This window comes from Gracilinanus agilis, chromosome 3, assembly GCF_016433145.1.
Source record: "Gracilinanus agilis isolate LMUSP501 chromosome 3, AgileGrace, whole genome shotgun sequence".
Lineage (NCBI taxonomy): Eukaryota > Metazoa > Chordata > Mammalia > Didelphimorphia > Didelphidae > Gracilinanus > Gracilinanus agilis.
The window spans coordinates 670,296,466-670,313,031 of record NC_058132.1 but is presented as its reverse complement, the minus strand read 5'-3'; the positions used below and the strand labels follow the sequence as shown (position 1 = coordinate 670,313,031).

At 38.8% G+C, this 16,566-nt stretch overlaps 1 protein-coding gene across 1 annotated transcript in view; it reads left to right on the top strand.

Moving 5' to 3' along the window:
• Nucleotides 1–1,855: 1,855 nt before the first annotated feature.
• The window catches only part of SLC7A14 (solute carrier family 7 member 14), a 135,956-nt gene continuing 121,245 nt past the window's right edge, over nt 1,856–16,566 (top strand). The window contains exon 1 of the mRNA XM_044669550.1: nt 1,856–1,919. Coding sequence (XP_044525485.1) covers nt 1,856–1,919 — 64 coding nt within the window. The remainder of the gene's footprint in view (nt 1,920–16,566) is intronic.

The window sequence follows — 16,566 nt, the reverse complement described above, 5'->3', positions numbered from 1 at the left end:
ACATCTTGAAAGTGAAGAAATGAAACTAGAAGAACTCAATGATTTGCAGAAGTCTCTGTAGAGTTTAGATGGAAAACATAGCATGAACACACATATTGTTACAAGTCTCCCATCTGCTGTTCACCTCACATTCTGTTTAAGTCCGAGTTTGCCATAAGACTTGGCCAGTAGGAATATGGGTTCCCAGAAAAGACCAAGATGGGGGCAGCTGGGTGGCTCAGTGGATTGAGAATCAGACCCAGAGATGGGAGGTCCTGGGTTCAAATCTGACCTCAGAAACTTCCTAGCTGTGTGACCCTGGACAAGTCACTTAACCCCCAGCCTAGCCCTTACCACTCTCCTGCCTTAGTACCAATACCCAGTATTGATTCTAAGATGAAAGGTAAGGGTTTAAAAAAAAAAGACCAAGACCACAAATGAGACCTACCTCTATTGTCCAGAGAAAGTGCTGGCTGTCAGAGGAGCCTACCTGAGGTTATTGCTTATCTCTGCTGGAACCAGGCTTAAACTTGTCACCACTCCTTCATCTACTCAGAATGAGAAACAATATGATGTAGGATGAGCCTTAGATTTACAGGAAGATGAATTTGGTATGAATCTTAGTTCTACCATCTACTACTGTGTGATCTTGGGCAAATCACTTCACCTCTCTTGGCCTCAGTTTCTTTATTTGTAAAATAGAGGAGTTAGAAAAATGGCCTTTAAGTTCTCCTAGCTATGTACTGTAGTGGAGAGTGCCAGATTTGAAATCAGGAAGCCTTAGTTGCAAATCCTGCCTCAGACTTGTGTGACCCTGGCAAGTCACATAACCTCTCTTTGCCTCAGTTTTCTCATCTGTAAAATGGGATAATAACAGCACTTACCTCACAGGGCTGTTGTGAGGATCAAATGAGATAAGATAAATACAATACTTTGCAAACTTTAAAGAAATATATAAATGTTGTTGTTGCAATTGTTGTTGTTATCTTTCAACTCTAAATCTATGCCCTGAGCCCTAGTCTTGATTCTTCCACTCATTAGATGTGCAGTATTGGTCAAATCACTTCCCGTTTCTGAGTTTTCCTCTTTTTATATTGAAGACTTTGGACTAAACAATTTTTCTATCTCTTCTAAGTCTACCATTTACATGAACTCTTTCCAATAAACACTTCTCTAGTGTGCATTTACAACCTATTCACTTGACAGAGTCGCTGTGGGAAAAAGAAACTTTAAGCTAAATTACTAACAATTATTCCTAACCAAGAACTCATCAGAAATGAAAATGGGAAATTTCTAAAGGTACAGAGTTACTCAGGATGAAAATGTGATTCCATTTACAAAAAGTCATCCCTCTTTTGAGATATTACTATTACATAGTATAGGGTACACTTGTATAGATAAATCAAAGATGGAGCCCAAAGATCTGTGTTCAAATACCCCTTTCTGTTATTTATTCACTGAGTAATCTAGGACATAGTTTCAAACCTCAATTTTTCATTTCCAAAATGAGGATAATAATCTCTCCCACCAGACCACTGTGAAAATCAAATGAGGATAATGTACATAAACAACTTTATGGCCATAAACTGCCTTCTTAAGTGTAAACAATGTTGTGATAGTTGTGATTGTAATAGTGATAACTGATGTTTACAATGATAATATGATGATTGTGATGATTTCAGTGGTGACCACGTGATGGCATCATTGATGGGGAAGTTGATGCTAGTGATCATATTGGTGGTAGGAGTAATTGACTGTGATGGGGCTTGGGATGTGATAAGCATCTTCCTGATGATAATAGCAGTGGTTGTCATGGTGATGAAGGTGCTCTTGATGATAATGGTGGTAATGGTAGTGATTGATGGTGATGGTGATAATGGCCGTGATTAGGGATGATAGTGATGGTGGCGATGATTTTAATCATGATGATGAGGATGATGGTAGTGCTGGTGGCCATAAGTGATGGTTATCATGATGGAGGGATGAGGTTGCTAATGTTAGTGATGATGGAGGATGGTATTTTAGTCATATAGGAATTAATAACTGACCAAAAAAATTGATCAGAGAAGACTTCAGAAACATGAGTTTGGCAATACCAAAGGGTAAAAAGTAGAGATTAGTTTTCATGGCAATGCAGGTTCTTTTAAAACATTTCAGTTCAACATACTCTGAAGTGCCTGCTTGTACCAGATGTGCTTAGTGCTGGGATAGACACAAAGATAGACACAAAAGGTACTTCAAGGAGCTTATATTTTCAACATATAAGCAAGTAAATTGCTGAAGAATAGACAAAAGAAATTTAAAAATAATTTATGTGGGAAGAGACAACATTACCAACCAAGGTGATCAGGAAGGTTCTCTAATAGAAAGGAAGTGGCAGCTGAACCAAGATTGTAAGAAAGCTCAAGATCATGTGGGACAGAGGTGAGGAGGAAGTACATTCTACATATGAAGGACATCATACTCAAAAGAACAGAAGTGGGAGGTAATAATTGAATTAAGAAACAGTTAGGGGCAGCTGGGTAGCTCAGTGGATTGCGAGTCAGGCCTAGAGATGGGAGGTCCTAGGTTCAAATCTGACCTCAGCCACTTCCAAGCTGTGTGACCCTGGGCAAGTCACTTGATCCCCATTGCCCACCTTTACCACTCTTCCACCTAGGAGCCAATACACAGAAGTAAAGGGTTTAAAAAAAAATAAAAAAATTAGTCCAGGGGAGGAGAGACTTAGGACACAAGGCCCAATGGGACATGGAAAGTCCATTATCCAGGAGGTCACCACATAAAATCAGGGAGTAGGAATACAGTGATAAACCAGAAAGAAGCTTACCTGGGGTGCAGCTACCACTAGACACTGCCTACAACTACTTACAATTAATTACTAATGTAGCTAAGTATTTTCTAAGTAGGTGCTACGTTCAATTGTTCCTCTGGCACTGTCACCACCCTCAAAATTTCAGTGATCCAGAACAAAGCTCCAGTCTCCCCATCCTAGATTTTCTCTGAATGTGTGGAGAAATGCATGGTTTCTTTCAAGCAAGTCTGGAATCTCAACCTTGTAACCCTGGTCAACATGTTAAATATTAAAAGCTACCATCACTTTTCCTAATCTTTTATAGAATTTTTCATGACATAACATAATATGGTTTCTTGGTCAAAATAGCTTGATGGGACTTGGAGTAGCAATATTTCTTCAGAAGATTTCAAAAACCACTCCATCTAGAATTTGTTGAGTGTCTATATAATTGTTTTAAATTTTATATATATTGTTTTAAATATATGTGTCTTAAAATATATATGAGGAGAATGACTAAAAGGGCACTGGAAACTGATCCTTCAGATCCTTGCTGATCATCATACTTGCCCTACCTCCTAACCATCCTAAACAGTGCTTAGAATCCTGTTTTTTTTTTTACTTTCCGCCATCTCTTAGTGACCTCATCAGCTCCCAACGGTTCAATTATTGTCTCTATGCAGATGACTGAGAGAGACACAGAGAGAGAGACAAAAAGACAGAGAAAGAGACAGAGAGAGACAGAGACAGAGAGACAGAGAGGAAGATATGTGTGTATATGTCTAGTCTTAATCTGTCTTCTGAGCCCCAGTCACCTCTTGAATGGCTCATAGTCATTTAAAACTCATATGTCCATAATGGAATCCATTACCTTACCTTCTAAATTCACCACTTTTCCTTAGTTCCCTATTTTTTATTGATGGCACCACAATCCTTCCTTAAAGGATCACATCAAAGTTCTCCCCAAATCTCCTCTCTCCTCTAGTTTCAATATCCAAACAGTTGCCAGGTCATATCATTACTACTCCATTAACATCTCTAACATCCATCCCTTTCTTTCTATTCACAGTCACCATCTTTTTTCAAATTCTCAACACCTGGACTATAAATAAATGCATGTTTCCTTCTTTCCTTCCTTCCTGGATGTTGTGATAACCTCCTAATTGGACTTCTTGATACTAGTCTCTCTCTTCTCCACTCCATCTCCACACAACTGATAAAAAGGTCTTCCTAAAGGACATGTCTCAACCTGGCACTCTTTAGCTCAAGAACCTTCCATTTCTCCCCATTTCCTCTAGAATGAAATTAAAGCTCATCAGTTTATAATTTATGGCCCTTCTTAGTATTATTACAGCTTTCTTTTCCAAGTTTATTTCATATTATTTCCCTTCATATATTTTAGGTTCCAACTGAACTTGTCTACTGACTGTTTGCTAAATTTGACCTTCAGTTTCCTCCTCTACAATCTGCCTGTGCCTCTTAGAATCTCTATCTCCCACTGGGGTTCAACTCATGTACTGGTTTTATGGGAAGCCTTTCCTTATCTCCCTGGGATTTAGTGTTCTATCTCTCCTTCCAAGTTATCATTTATATATTTATCTGCTTATATATTGCATCCCCATCCCCAGTAAAATATAAGCATTTTGAGGACAGGGACAATTTCTCAGCACCTTACAAATAATAGACACTTAAAAGTTTGTGAGGTTGCATTGGATTGGAATAAGTTCTCCTAAAACTCATACTTCTTTTTTTTTATTTTAAACCCTTTACCTTCTGTGTATTGACTTATAGGAGGAAGATTGGTTAGGGTGGGCAATGGGGGTCAAGTGACTTGCCCAGGGTCACACAGCTGGGAAGTGTCTGAGGTCGGATTTGAACCTAGGACCTCCCGTCTCCAAGCCTGGCTCTCAATCCACTGAGCTACCCAGTTGCCCCAAAACTCATACTTCTTGCAATATATGTAACACACAAATACGCCCGCTTGCTAATAATGCAAAGTTTGTCAGTCACTTAACAAAAAATTTGTCCTAAGTGCTTTAATGGTTCAAAGACACAGTCTTTCACCTTGAGTAATTTGGAATCATGGACAGGCAATGATTTTCCAGAGTCAACAAGAGAGATAAAAGGGCCATGTATGTAGCACTTTCACTTTTGGAAGGAGCAAAGGGTCCTCAAGGTGACAGAGGATATAATGAAGGAAGTTGTTGAGGCAGATCTTCTTAACATAAGTAGAGTCAAGAGAGGAAGCCTCCCCCCTGACTATATCTCCATGGAGATATAGGGAGCATCACAAGAACTACAAAATCTAAGCTTGAATGGAACCTCAGAAGAATTAGTCTTGTTTCTGCTTGAACAGCATTTCTCCTTAAAGCATCCCCCATAAAGAATCATCCAATCTCCATTTGAAGACCATCAGCAAAGGAGAGCCTTGTAAAAATTCTTAACACAGTGCCTAATACATAGTAGGTGCTTCATAAATGCTTGTTCCTTTCCCCTCTTCCTGAGGCAACCAGTTCCACTCTTGGACAGCTCTCAGTATTGGAAAGTTGAGTTTTTTTCCTTGACATCAAGTCTCAATTGGCCTCTTCGCAACTAATAGCCTGAGCTTTTTGTTCTGCTCTCTAGGAAATAGACAAGTCTACTTCTTCTTCAACATTTTTTGTCGTTCTTATTTAATCATTTATCAGTCATGTCCAACTCTGTGACTCCATTTTTTCTTGGTAGTGATCTGGAGTGGTTTCCATTTTCTTTTCTGTCTCATTTTACAGATGAGGAAGCTGAGGCAAACAAGGTTAAGTGACTTGTCCATGGTCAAATAGTTAGTAAGTGGCTAGATTTGAACTTCTTGACTCCAGACCCAGTGCTTTGTCCACTGCACCACCTAGTTCTTCAACTGCTTGAAAACCAATTCCCCTAATTCTTTTCTTCTGAAGACTAAAATTCTCACTTCCTTCAATTAAATATCATATAACAGTGGCTTTGGTCCCATCACTATACTTTGAGCCATTTTCAGGGTCTTTGTAGTATTCAGTGCTGAATATGATGCATCAGATGAGATCTGACCAGAGAAGAGGACAATGGACCTCGCAAGTTCTGGATACTAAGCCTCTCTCACTCCAAAGAAAGTCCTCTACCTGACCAATCCATATCTGTTCATATTCTCAAGAGACTAAGGTCTTCCTTAAGAAAAAGCTAACAAGACTTAGTAAATAGGGAGAAAGTGCCTCATAGTACTAGCATCCTTTATGAATGTTGGATTAGCAAAAATCTAATCCCAGTAGGGTTCAATTCAATAAATATTTATTATGTCATTTTGTAGTTCCTCTTTATAACAGAGTATCCCTGTAAAAAGTAGCTTTAGGTTCCCAAAGATAATACGAGGTGATCATAAACTCTTGCTACTCTTGCCAAGATGGGAAGATTTGGGAAATATATGGCTGTGGGTCAAGAACCAGCTTGGCCATGCTGGCAACAGAGTAGGACAGTAGGACTTTGTAACTTGAAAGGAGTTCCTCCTTAAGGTGGCAACAAGTAGACAAGTTTTCCAGCTACTACAATTCTCAAAAAAATTCTCCATTGGTAGAAGGATGTCCATAAATATCATCAATACCAGAAATCCTGGTAAAGTCCTATGAGCAGTTTGGGGAGGGAGAAGTCTATGGCACTCCTATACCCCAGTGGATCTGTGATCTTACCAATGTAGGTATTCCTTCCTATGATGTAAATGGCAGCCCATCCATGCCATCTATGAGACTCTTATTCTTCCATAAATCTTCCACAAGGGGTCCACCCATAATTCTGAAGGCTGGCAGCAGTAGACTGGCCACATGGTGATGAATTCTCTGGCCCATACAACCCATGAAGCAAAGATAAAATACAAAACTGTCCCAAGAACTTTGTAGTTTTCTACATCTGTAATAACCGTTGCAAAATGGCAGGAAGTAGGCAAAAAGTATTATGAATTGTGCACTTTTAAGACCATCTGTAAACATTATTTGGGAGAGGCTTATGTGAAGGAAACACAAGCACTGATCCTCACCCTTGGCCATTGTCATGAGGATCCACGTAACCACATCATTGATTCAGAGTCCATCAGTGCTTGTGTTTCCTTCACTTATGTAACTAAATAATGGCTGGTTAAAACCCTGTATACATGAAATGCCACTAGGTTAAGCAGTTGGGTTAGTTTTCCCCCTTTAATTCCCCCTTAAGGTCATTTATGCCCAATGACAGTTCTATTGAATAACTCACCCTGGAATTGACCTTGAAATTCAAAATGAAAAAAAGAAAACATTATTTGTTGTCATCATGATATATTTGCCAGTCTCTCCAAGCCAGATAATGGACTTGCAATAAAAAAAAAATCTATGGCATTTAATTAGAGCACAGATTAATAAATATCCTTCCTGAATTATGGCAAATGAATGAGCTTTCAGATGGAAATAAATTAAAATGGTCATATGTGCAAAAAAAAAGTGTGTTCCTTCAAAATAAAACAATGCATTCCTAATTAGAATCTATATGGTCTTTCCGATTGTTAAACAGAATTATTGAAAAGCCAACATGGCCCTTCTAAAAACTAATTGACCCAGTCAATGAAATGAAAGAATCTTTTCTTTCATCTTTTTATTTCTTTCATGGTTGAAAAACAACTTTGTAACACCTTTTAAAAACTGACTTTCTTTGATAAAATCCTTTGTCTCCATGGGGCTACAAGGAAGAAGCTATATTTTTCCTCTGCCTAAATGTCTCTCTTTGGTGATTTACTCTTTCAAGCAATAGGATGTTGTTTCAATTTAACATTTACAATTTTTTATTATTGTTGTTGTTCAGTCATTCAGGCATATCTGACTTTTTGTGACCTCATAGCCCATAGCATGCCAGGCCAAATGTCCATGGAGTTTTCTTGGCAAGAATACCGGAGTGATTTACCATTTCTTTCCCTGGTGAATTTCCTTTTGTCAGAACTCTAGTCCACTATGACCTGTTTGTCTTGGGTCATCCTGCACAGCATAGCTTATAGTTTCATGACAAAGCAGTTATCCAGGATTATTATACATATAAAAATTAACAAACCCATAACTGCAATTAGGGTGGGAGGAGGCAGAGAAAACTTCACCAAATATATCCAGGACAAATAAAGCCAAATGTGCACTTAAAACTTAGCACAGTGCCTGGCCCAAAGAAGACTCTTAGTAAATTTTGACTTAAATGTACTCTTAAAACAACTTTTTTATGTTGTTGAGTCAATTTCAGCCCCCATTTAGGATTTTCTTGGCAAAGATATTGGAGTAGTTAGCCATTTGCTTCAGCTCATTTTACAAATGAGGAAATTGAGGCAAAAAAGGTTAAGCGACTTGTCCAGGGTCACATAGTTAAAATACTTAAGTGATTTGCCATTTTCTTCTCAAACTCATTTGATAGATGAGGAAACTAAGGCAAAAAGAGTTAAATGACTTACCTAAGTTTGTAACAGCCAGTAAGTATCTGAGGTCAGGTTTAAACTCAAGAAGATGAGTCTTCTTGACTCCAGGTCGAGCTTTCTATCTACTGCACCACCAAGAAGCCACTAAAGGAAAAAAGCTTTTTTAAGACAAACTGAGTTGTGAGTGGGGAGATCCTCCAAGATATTACTCCATGGTAAGGAGACTAAGACATCAGGATACTATAAAAACACTGCTAGGAAGAAATTGCTGGGGTAAAAGGATGTCATTTTAGCTTCCTATTTTAACTTGCTAACTAGGTCCCTAGTTAAGTTATTTTCCATCCTAGCAGGAAGTGTGAGTTCTCTCAGGGCTTCTCCCAGTTGCCTCACCATCTTTATAGCTCTGCTAAATAGAATTACTGGTGATGTTTAGTTCAGTACTTCAGGAAGCCCTGACTTCTTCAGTGTAGAAATTCTCCTAACCCAAAACAGACCATAATGTTAGTAGCTGCTATGACTCTACAATTTCATGACTTCTCCAGGACTCGGTTTTTTCATCTGTAAAATGATTAGATGGCCTCTAAAATCTCTGTCAGCTCTACCTGCAATCCCATGTTATTGAAATGCAGCTGAAAATACAAGTACACAAATAACTATGATACAAGAGAGCATGAAAAAGTACAAAGGAAAGAGTGGAGCCATAGAAATGCTATTGATGAATTATTTAATTTATTAGGCTAATATTAACCATTAATATCCACTTTATATAGACATATAAATATAAGTTATATTGTTTGCATTATATTGTTTTAAAGCACTTTACAGACATTATCTCATTTGAGTCTCCCAGCAGCCCTAGATTATCATCCTCATTATACTAAGGAAGAAACAGAGGATCAGAAAGGTTAAGTGAATGACCCAGGGCCACCAATAAATCTATAGTGGGAAGGATCTTTATGGACCAAATAGTCCAACCTTTTTTAAATATGAGGAAACTGAGGCTAGGGAAGTGCTGATGGCAGGATTTAAAAGGAAGACTTTCTGATTTGAAGTCCTCATCTTCAGGGAGAAACATTATTACTCTTCCCTGCTTAGAAGAGCAGCAGAACCCATAGTGGAAGGGTGAGAGTTGGTTCCTGTGGCAAATCCAGATCAAAGTTAAAATTTTAAGTATAGAGAAATCCAGGTCAACTTATTTTTGGTTTTTAGTTGTTATCCTAGACCAGTGATTCCATTGGTTAAAAGGAGCTCTTGGTATGAAAAATTCCTTCCATTTGGTATCTATTGACAACTTTGCTGTAATTTACTGTCTTGTCCTGGGAACAGTGAAAGAGTAATGTCTTACCAAGGGTCACCCAGTTAGTTCTGGCCCAGGCAAGACTTGAACCCAGATATTCTTGATCCCAAATTCATCCATCCATCTACTATGCAATTCTACCTCACAGATCAACCTATACAACAGACTAATTTCTAATTAACTAATTTCTAACAGGCTAATCTATGGTATTAAAATTGCCTTTGGAGTCAGACTATCTCCTCAGGTAAAGGAAAAGCTTTAAACGAGTCACTTCCATCTTTACAGCATATATTTGTGTACTGCTAGTTTTGCATAGCCTTTTACGGTTTAAGAAGAGCTTTGTATTTCTTTTTGTATTTCATTTGATCCTCACAACAGTCCTGTGAAGTAAGTATTAAAAGTTCCTTTTGTCAGATGAGTAAACTAAGGCCACAGAGATAAAGTAACTTTCCAGAGTCCCACAACCAGTTAGTATCAGAGATGATGTTTGAAGCCAGTTCACCCCTGATTCGCCATCCAAAATTCAATCTAATCCTCTACCAAAGATTCATAAATCTAGATCTGGAACAGTCTTTACAGACTAGATGATCCAATCTTTTTAAATATGAGGAAACTGAGGCTAGGGAAACTAAGTCACACAGTTAGTGAGCATCAATGGCAGAACTGAAATTCAGCTCTTTCCATTATATAGCACTAACTCACCTTCATTCCTCTGGTGGAACAAGATGGCAGAACTGAAGGAGAAAAACCGATCAATTTGGTGAGGTGGCAGAGACACTGGATTTTGAGTCAAATGATCCTAATTCCATATTCTATCTCTATTTTTTACTACCTTTGTCATCCTTGCCTACCTCCCTCACTCTACACTTCAGTTACTTCATCTATTGCATAATGGTTCAGAGTTCAGAATTTAGTCTCTAAGTGCCTGACCAACTAGAAATCTGTAACTGTCATTTTAAATTCTGACATTTGAGAGTTAAATGGAATTCTTTCAGGAAACCACAATAATCAGTCCTGAATAAAGAGTTCCAAAGATTGCAAAATCTTTGGAAAAAATAATTTTGCAATACTCACATACAAAATACATATGTGTATTATGTGGATGTGTGAATGATGCCTATAAAATAGATATATACTCCCACATATGAATATATATCATATATACCCACAAATATAGATATATGCATAAATATATGCATATGTTATAGATTGTATACATTACATATATAAGTATACACATGGGTGTAAATACATATTAAAATACATAAATATATGTACAGCTGTGCATGAGTTAATATGTACACAAATGTAATTTCATTTGATGCTCTTATCAACTATGTAAGGTAGGAGCTGTGATTGCTCCCATTTTACAGATAGAAATTGAAGATATATGGTTGTGATGCCCAGGCCCATGCATCAAGTCACTGTCTTCAGACATTGATATGAATTCAGGTCCTCCTGACTAGTCTAGCACTACCTAGCTATCATGTACCAGACAGTCAGTGGCCCCCTTGTCGTACATCATAACTCCATTGCTGAATGAGTTCACAGAATCATAGATTTAAAGTTGGAATGGATATAAGAAGTAACATAATCCAACCCTCTTATTTTAAAGATGAGAAAATTGAGTCCCAGAGAGAGAAAGTGACTTGTGAATCATATAGGCTCAGGCACAGAGTTGGAAAAACATTAGAGATCCTAGGAGTCTAAACTCCCTATTTTATAAATAAATAAACTGAGACCCAAGATCATACCTGTAGTAGAAGGACAGTAGTAGGATCTGAAGATCAGTTGTGGAATTTGAACCCAGATCCTCTGATTCTAAAACCAAGTTCATACAACTTTCAAGAAGCTAAGCCTCAGGAGAAACTGGTTGAGTTTGTTTTCTCGTAACTGGGAAAAGGATGAGGTACATTTGTTGGATGGACAGGCTGGCACAGTAGATCAAGGACTGGCTTCAGACTCAAGCTGACCTGGATTTCCAATCTGTCTATAACACACACTAGTGTTGTGATCATAGGAAGACACTTCATCTCTCTTGTTTGTACAACATTTGTAAGATAAAATTGTTTGCAAGTTAGCTCTGCTTTCAGACTATGAGCTCCTTTGCCTTTCTTTGCATTCCTAGTGCTAAACCCAGTGCCTTGTTATCCAAAGGCACTTAATAAATGCTTTTTGACTAGTTGACTTTCAGTAAAATTCTTCAAGACTGTAACTTACAGAGGAGTTGCTGACTTGTATCAGTAAAAGAAGTTAACATACCAGGAGTCCCCTATACTGATAAGATAACAGGTCTGAACTAAAATTAAAATGTTTTTCTCCCTTTGAAATATTAGCCATAATGAAATCTTTTGGCTGAAGTTCAAGTGGAAATCTCACCCTCTTAGCATAAAATATGTCAATTAGTAGAATGAAAAATGGTCCATCCACCTTCTACCATCATCTCCCCAGTACCATTTTGCTGGAGCATCTACAAAGCTGACAGATGGTCCTTCATTGGTTATATAGAGGAGGCCATGACTTCAGAATGACTTTTCGAAGCTTCGACTTATATCTCAACAGAATGGAAAATAACCTCAGATATTAGAGTGGTGTTTATCTGTGGCATCAATAGAAATGGTTACTTCATTATAGTGGTTTAACTCATACAAAACATCCTCCACCACCACCACCACTACCCCACCAAAAAGAATCTGTGACATTCCTTCAGAAGAACATAGAAAGTGGCAGTCAATAAACATTTAAGTATCTACTGTGTGTCAGGCACTGTGCTAACTTCTGGGAGTACAAAGAGAGACAAAAGACAATTCTTGCCCTCAAAGAGCTTATAATCAAATGGGGGAGACAATAAGCAAACAAATGTACAAAAAAAAAGTCATATGCCAGATAAATGAGAAATAATTCAGAGAGAGAAAGCTTTAGAATTAAGAGGGGTTGGGAGTAGCTTCTTGTAGAAGATGGGATTTTAATTGGAACTCAGAGGAAGCCAAGGAAGGCTGTACATAGAGAAGGGAGGTGGACAGAGAGAGAGAGGAATCCAGGGTGACGTCTAGGTTGTGAGCCTGAGGAACTATGAGGATGGTGTTGCTGTCTACAGTTTAGGGGAAAGGATAATGAGTTTTATTCTGAACATGGTGAGTTTAAAATGTCTACTGAACATCCAGTAGGAGATGTCTGAAAGGCAGCTGAAAATGGGAGAGTGGAGGTCAATTTAGGGCAGAGTTGGTAGATTTGAAAATCATGATCATAGAGATAGTAATTAAATCCAGGGACACTGATGAGATCACCAAGTGTAGTATAGGGAGAGAAGAGAAGAGAGCCCAGGATGGAACATTTTACAAATGAATAAACTGAGGCCCAGAGAATTTATGATTTTCCCAAAACCACAAAGTTAACCCTGGATTTAAACCAGAATCTCTTAACTTGACTACTCCTTCCAGGGTTTGTTTGCTTTTTATCCTATTTCTACTTTTTCACCTATACAAGGAAGAGTTGTCACTGAAAATATGATATCTCAGTAGGCAGGCACTTCATCTGTCTGAGAAATCTCTGTTGCTTTAAGGTTCCCAGGGATTAAACAGCAAAAGTGAAGGCACTCTAATGGAAAGAACATTGACTTTATAGTCAGGATCATAGCTTGAATCCTACCTCTGATATTTATTAGCTATGTGACTTTGAGTCAGTCATTTAACCTTTGGAGGTCTCAGTTTTTTCATCTGAAAAATGAAAGAGTTCTACCAGAAGGTCTCCAAGGATCCTTCCTCCTCTAAATATATTATCCTAATTCCTTTCTAAATTTTTTTCCAGATTACACGTCAATACAGTTTTCAATAATTATTTTCTGACATTTTGCCATCCGTGTTCTTCTCTCTTCTCAACTCTTCCCAAGATGGCAGGTAATATGAGATAGGTTCTACATGCATTATCATACAACGCATATTCCCACATTCATCATTGTGTGAAAGAAGACACATAGCACTTATACTAGAGAAAAATTCATGGAGGAAATCAAGTAAAGAATGGCATGCTTCAATGTGCATTCAGACTCTATCGGTTCTTTCTCGGTTCTTTCTCTGGTGGTGAATAGCCTTTTCTGTCATGAGTCCCTTAGACTTGTCCTGGATCCTTGCATTGATGATTCTAGTTAAGTCATTCCCAGCTGACCATCATACATTATTGCTGCTCCTGTGCACAGCATTCTCCTGGTTCTACTAACTTCGCTTTGCATCACTTCAGATAAATCTTTCCAGGTTTTTTGTGATCATTGTGTTCGCTCTTCCTTATAGCCCAATATATTATCCTGACTCTTTAATACTTTAAATATGCCCTACCCTTCTAGACAGATCCTGATCCATCCCTGCATTGGGATAAATCAATCAACATTTATTAAGTGCCCTCCAGGTTCCAAGCACAGAGCTAAGTGCTGGAGAATCAAAAAGTGGCAAAAGACAGTTCCTGCTCTCAAGGAGATTACTATCTACTATGGGAGACAACATGCAAACAAATGTATACAAAGCACACCATTTATAGGACAAATGGGAAATAATTAACAAAGGTTGATGGTAGCTGGTCATGAGCTGCCATAGCTAAAAAATTCATCGCCTACAGACCAATCTACTAGTCATGAGTTTTTTCTGAACTCAGAACCCCATAACAACCCTATAAGATGGGTTTTATGATCCTTATTTTACTGAAGAAGAAACTGAGGCTGGGGCACTTAGGTAGAACAGAGTTGGGAGAACCTGGGTGCAAATCTGGCCTTAGATATTTTCTAGTTGTATAACCTTGGGCAAGTCACTTAACCACCATGCCCTAGCCTTTACCACTCTTCTGCCTTGAAATCAAATACTTAGTATTAATTCTAAAATGGAAGAGTTAAAAAAAAAAAGAATGAGGCAAAATTTGAACCTAGGTCCTCTTGTCTTTTTATCCATCTAGTGTTTATAAAAAGCACTTAGCACAGTGCCTAGGACACAGTAGGCACTTAATAAGCACTTTTTTCCCTCTTCTAATGTGACGAAGTCTTATGGAATACCAATGTAAAATCTAGGTAATAATTATAATAGCACATTTCCCTGCTATACACTTTCATCCCCAGAAAATCCCCCACTCCGACTCGCAACCCACAAAGGAAATGGGAGGCACCAACAACTGTGCATGAGAATGATCTATGTCTGGAGTCTTTAAGATGAGAGGATGCTTACTGGCCGGCCTCTAACTGGCATTCATTGGACATTGTCATAAATGAATTAAACCCCAGATGAGAAGGAAGGGAAAATACTGGATGGATAAACCTCCCTGAAAGAAGGCCTTCCCTCTTATCTCCACCAGCCTGGAGCCACGCTGACTCACGCTTAATTTTATTGTCTGCCTATTGAATTGCCTCATTGACGTCATTGCTTTGCTGGAGGAGATGTAACAGAATCTGGACTTCTAATCCTCCATCCCAGGCTTGCTCTTGGTAGAGGGATGAGCAGAGGAGAAGGGGAGGGGATGGAGACAACCTCTCTCCTGGCCCACTCCTCCAGGCTGCTCCCCTCTCTCTTTCCACTGGGTTTTCTTCTGTCTGTTCCAGTCACGGGGCTCACAGTCATTTCAGGATCATCAGATCTGGAAAGGACCTCAGAGGCCATCTCATCCAACCCCCTCATTTGAAACATGGGAAATCTGAGACCCCAAAATAAAAGGAAGTGATTTCCCCAATGGGCAGAAACAGAGCTATTCATTTAAGTCAGAGGTGTCAAACCCCAGCCTCAAAAAAACAATTCAAATGGAATTTAGAAATGTTTCATAAAATAAATAAAAAGGCAGGGTCCTATTCAATTGCTTCTGGTTCCTGGCTTTGGTGCCCCGCTCCCTTTTTTGGAGAAGAAGCATCTGGGTATGAGGGAAAGCTTGCAGGATCTAGGGGTGAGGACCTGCCTCAGCCACAGACTTCTGATGTGACCTTGGATAAGTCGCACAGACTCCCAGGTCTCAGTTTCCTCATCTGTAAAATGGCCCATGAGGTCCCTTCCAGGTCTACACCTGTTATCCTCTAATGTGGATTCTGGTGGCTTCATTATTGTCTTTCTCTTTCCATCCATCTGTGTTCAGCCTCAGACTTTGCTTCTGTCTATATAAACAGAGGGTAATAAATCTCTGGGTGCAGTGGGAGCCGTCAATATTTCAGGGGAGCTGGGCCCTCTCATATTCAAAGAGTAGTTACTAGGTTTCCAAAGGGAATGACAAACAGCTTTATTAAAGGAGAGAAGAGATGACTAAGTGATTAACTAACTTCCATTGGTTCTCAGCAAGAATCCCACAGCTCTGGGCTGAATTTACCCTGCTTCCCACATCAGGTAACTGAGGTTATAATTAGACTGGATATACTCAAACAACGTAATCCAGTCCAACCCAAAAGGCATTGATTAAGAACCTACTATATGTCAGGTTGGAGTAGATAGTGAGCTAACCTTGGAGTTAGGGAGACCTGGGTTCAAAATCTTAGTTTAACCTATACTTTCTATGTGACAGCTAGGGCAGCTATGTGGCTCCATAGTACACAGAGCACTGGACCTGAGGTCAGGAAGACTGAATTAAAATCTGGCCTCAGTTGCTTTCCATTAGTGTGACCCTGAACAAGTTACTTCACCCTCTTTGCCTCAGTTTCCTCATCTTTCAAATGAGCTAGAGAAGGAAATGGCAAACCACTCCAGTATTTTTGCCATGAAAACCCAAAATGGGGTAACAAAGAGTCAAATACAATAGCAACAACAAATCTATGTAACGGCAAGCATATTGCAACCTGTGCTCCAGGAAACTTCTGAAGATTATAAATTGCAGGGTAGGTGTTGACTTTAATCAATGGAGGAAGTCCCTTCCTGGGAGTCCCCAACACTGATTTGATCACAGATTTAGCCCAGATATCATAGATGTGACAGGTATTATGAGAGAGAGAAAGAGGTATTATGAGAAGGGGGGTTGGGGGGGAGAGAGGGAAAGAAAGAAAGAAAGAAAGAAAGAAAGAAAGAAAGAAAGAAAGAAAGAAAGAAAGAAAGAAAGAAAGAAAGAAAGAAAGAAAGAAAGAAAGAA